This window comes from Acanthisitta chloris, unplaced genomic scaffold, assembly GCF_000695815.1.
Source record: "Acanthisitta chloris isolate BGI_N310 unplaced genomic scaffold, ASM69581v1 scaffold4940, whole genome shotgun sequence".
Taxonomy (NCBI): Eukaryota; Metazoa; Chordata; class Aves; order Passeriformes; family Acanthisittidae; genus Acanthisitta; species Acanthisitta chloris.
The window spans coordinates 1-3,223 of NW_008652059.1; the positions used below are offsets into that span (position 1 = coordinate 1).

The window sequence follows — 3,223 nt, forward strand, 5'->3', positions numbered from 1 at the left end:
GCCTCTGGGCTGAACGGGGCAGCAGAACCTTCCCTGGTAACCTCATCCTCGCTGCAAGTTCCCCCCGACAAGCGATTTCTGCTGTTTTCTCCTCCGCGGGGATGCAGATGGGAGGGAGAGGGATGGGAGGGAGTCTGTCCCCGGTTGACGGTTTTGATTCAAAGCAGCCTTATTTTGGTTCCATTTCAGTCAATTAGGAACAGATTTAAGCTTAATGCCAATAAACCTCTGAAACCCCAGCGGGGTCTGCGTCAGCGGCGCGCGGGGATGGGGATGCAGCGGGCAGCCAAGTGGGGCCCGTGGCCCTTGGCACCTCATTCTGGGGCTCCCAGGGCACCCAGGTAAGGTGGAGAGAGTGGCACTGCATGCAGAGGGACCCATCCAAACCCTTCAGATCACACCACTCAGGCCAGTCCATGGGGACAGGTTTATTTTGGATAAGCATAAAAAGGAGTGTGGAGCACCAGAGTTGCAGTGGGGGCACAGCTGTTCCCCAAGATGTGAGTTTTGGGGGGGGCTGCTGCCTGCAGGGCTCCAGCTGGCAGCAAAGGCAGTGCCCACCTTGATGCAAGTCAAAAAAACCCAGCCCCTTGGCACTGCAGGTTGTGGTTTTCCTTTGGCATTGCTGGGGAGGGGAACAAGCCCCATGCCAGACCCATCTCCTGAGGGATACTCAGGATTTTGGGGGACCCCACTTGTCCCAGGAGGTTTTTCTCCACCCTTCCACCCTGTGGCTCAAGGAAAGGGGTCAAGAGGGTGATGCCCACCTTGCTGGGGTGGCTGCACCAGGAAGGGTTAGAGGGCCCCTATTCCACCCTCCGGCCCCTGCAGCCATTCCCACAGGGACACCCATCACTCAACTTCTTCCGAATCGTACTTGAGGTCCTGGAGAATTTCGCTGATTGCCTCAATGGTTTTAATTAGCCTAGGAGAGCGGATGGAAACTATAAATAAAGCCCATATGGAGCGTATTACCCAGGCCGCCTCGCCTTCCCCGCGCTGTTTATGAAACACTCAGCCCGGGGAGGCCGAGGGGACCACGGCCATGCAGCACTGCCAGACCCTCAAGGCACCATCTGGGCCCCCCTGGGCTGCAGGGAGGGAGGGGAAATCCAGGGAAGGGGCTCCTGGGCTGAACTCCATCATCCATGTGGGTCTCGCTCAGGACATTCTATGATTCTATGGGCTGGGGAGAGGGTGTTGCCATCCCAAAACAAGGGGAAAAGGGGGATGACAGGGGGATGCTATCATCCCAAAATGAGAGGAGAAGAGGGATAGCAGTGGAGCTCCTGGGCTGGACTCCATCATCCATGTGGGTCTCTTTCAGCTCAGGATGTTCTATGAGCTTAGGGGGATGTTGCCATCCCAAAATGAGGGGAGAAGGGGGATGACAGTGGGGGATGCCATCATCCCAAAATGAGGGGAGAAGGGAAACAGGACGGCGCTCAGGATGTTCTATGAGCTTAGGGGGATGCTATGATCCCAGAATGAGGGGAGAAGGGGGATGGCAGTGGGGCTCCTGGACTGAACTCCATCATCCATGTGGGTCTCTTCCAGCTCAGGATGTTCTATGAGCTGGGGGGATGTTGCCATCTCAAAATGAAGGGAGAAGGGGGATGGCAGTGGGGGATGCTATCATCCCAAAATGAGGGGAGAAAGGAAAAGGGATGGCAGTGGAGCTACTGGGCTAGGGGGGTTGCTACCATCCCAAAATGAGGGGAAAAGGGGGATGGCAGTGGGGGATGTTATCATCACAAAATGAGGGGAGAAGGAGGATGACAGTGGGGGATGTTATCATCCCAAAATGAGGGGAGAAAGGAAAAGGGATGGCAGTGGAGCTACTGGGCTAGGGGGGTTGCTACCATCCCAAAATGAGGGGAGAAGGGGGACGACAGTGGGGGATGCCATCATCCCAAAATGAGGGGAGAAGGGGGACGACAGTGGGGGATGCCATCATCCCAAAATGAGGGGAGAAGGGGGACGACAGTGGGGGATGCCATCATCCCAAAATGAGGGGAAAAGGGGGATGGCAGTGGGGGATGCTATCATCCCAAAATGAGAGGAGAAGAGGGATAGCAGTGGAGCTCCTGGGCTGGACTCCATCATCCATGTGGGTCTCTTTCAGCTCAGGATGTTCTATGAGCTTAGGGGGATGTTGCCATCCCAAAATGAGGGGAGAAGGGGGATGACAGTGGGGGATGCCATCATCCCAAAATGAGGGGAGAAGGGAAAAGGGATGGCAGTGGAGTTCCTGGGCTAGGGGGGTTGCTACCATCCCAAAATGAGGGGAAAAGGGGGATGACAGTGGTGCTCCTGGGCTGGACACCACAATCCATCTCAGTCCCTTCCAGCTCAGGACATTCTATGGGCTGGGGACAGGGTGTTGCCATCCCAAAATGAGGAGAGAAGAGGGATAGCAGTGGGACTCCTGGGCTGGACACTATGATGCATCTGGGTCCCTTCCAGCTCAGGACATTCTATTGGCTGAGGAGAGTGTTGCCATCCCAAAATGAGGGGAAAAGAGGGATAGCAATGGAGCTCCTGAGCTGGAAGGGACACCACCATCCCAAAATGAATGGGAACAGCAGTGGGGACACCACCTACTTGTGCTTGAGCTCCCGCACCTCCTGCTGATGGGCATCCACCTCGGGCTGGTCCTGTGCCTGCTGCCGTGCCAGCTGCAGCTGTGCTGTCTGTGGGGGACACACAGGAGGAGCTGAGACCCCCCAAACCAGCCCCAGTGCTGCCCCACAGACCCCTCAGTCTTGCACCCACCAGCTGCAGCTTCTCCTGCTCCCTCTCCTGGAGCTGATCCAGGTGCTGTGCCAGGTCGGGGCGGCCGAGCTCGTCCCGCAGGCGTGTGGCAATGCCCAGCACCTCCTGGGAGATGCCACTGAAGGCCACGGTGACCTCGTGCACCAGTTGCCTGTACCGTGGGAAGTCATAGTGGGGGGCACTGCTCAGGTATGCCTGGTGACCCCTGTGGATGGGACAAGGGGGAGAAATCACTGTCACCACACCTTGGGGACAGCAACACCCCCAGGTGCCCATCCCAAAGCTGAGCTCCCTTTTGCCACCCACCACAGGCAGCACTAAGAGGGTTTTCCTGCTTTTTCCTGCCTGGATTTGGCAGCTCCCCATGACCAGGCAGCCTCACCCCTCACACAGGACAGAGCTGGAAACTGCTTTTGGAGGGGAGAGTATTGTTTTTTTATCCTTTTCA

General features: G+C 57.0%; 1 protein-coding gene across 1 annotated transcript in view; it reads right to left on the reverse strand.

Moving 5' to 3' along the window:
* Positions 1-852: 852 nt before the first annotated feature.
* The window catches only part of LOC103803078 (chromosome unknown open reading frame, human C19orf60), a gene marked incomplete at its 5' end in the record, with an annotated part of 2,658 nt that continues 287 nt past the window's right edge, over positions 853-3,223 (reverse strand). The window contains 3 exons of the mRNA XM_009075619.1: positions 853-925; positions 2,605-2,693; positions 2,776-2,980. Of these exons, the coding sequence (XP_009073867.1) occupies positions 853-925; positions 2,605-2,693; positions 2,776-2,980 (367 nt within the window). The remainder of the gene's footprint in view (positions 926-2,604; positions 2,694-2,775; positions 2,981-3,223) is intronic.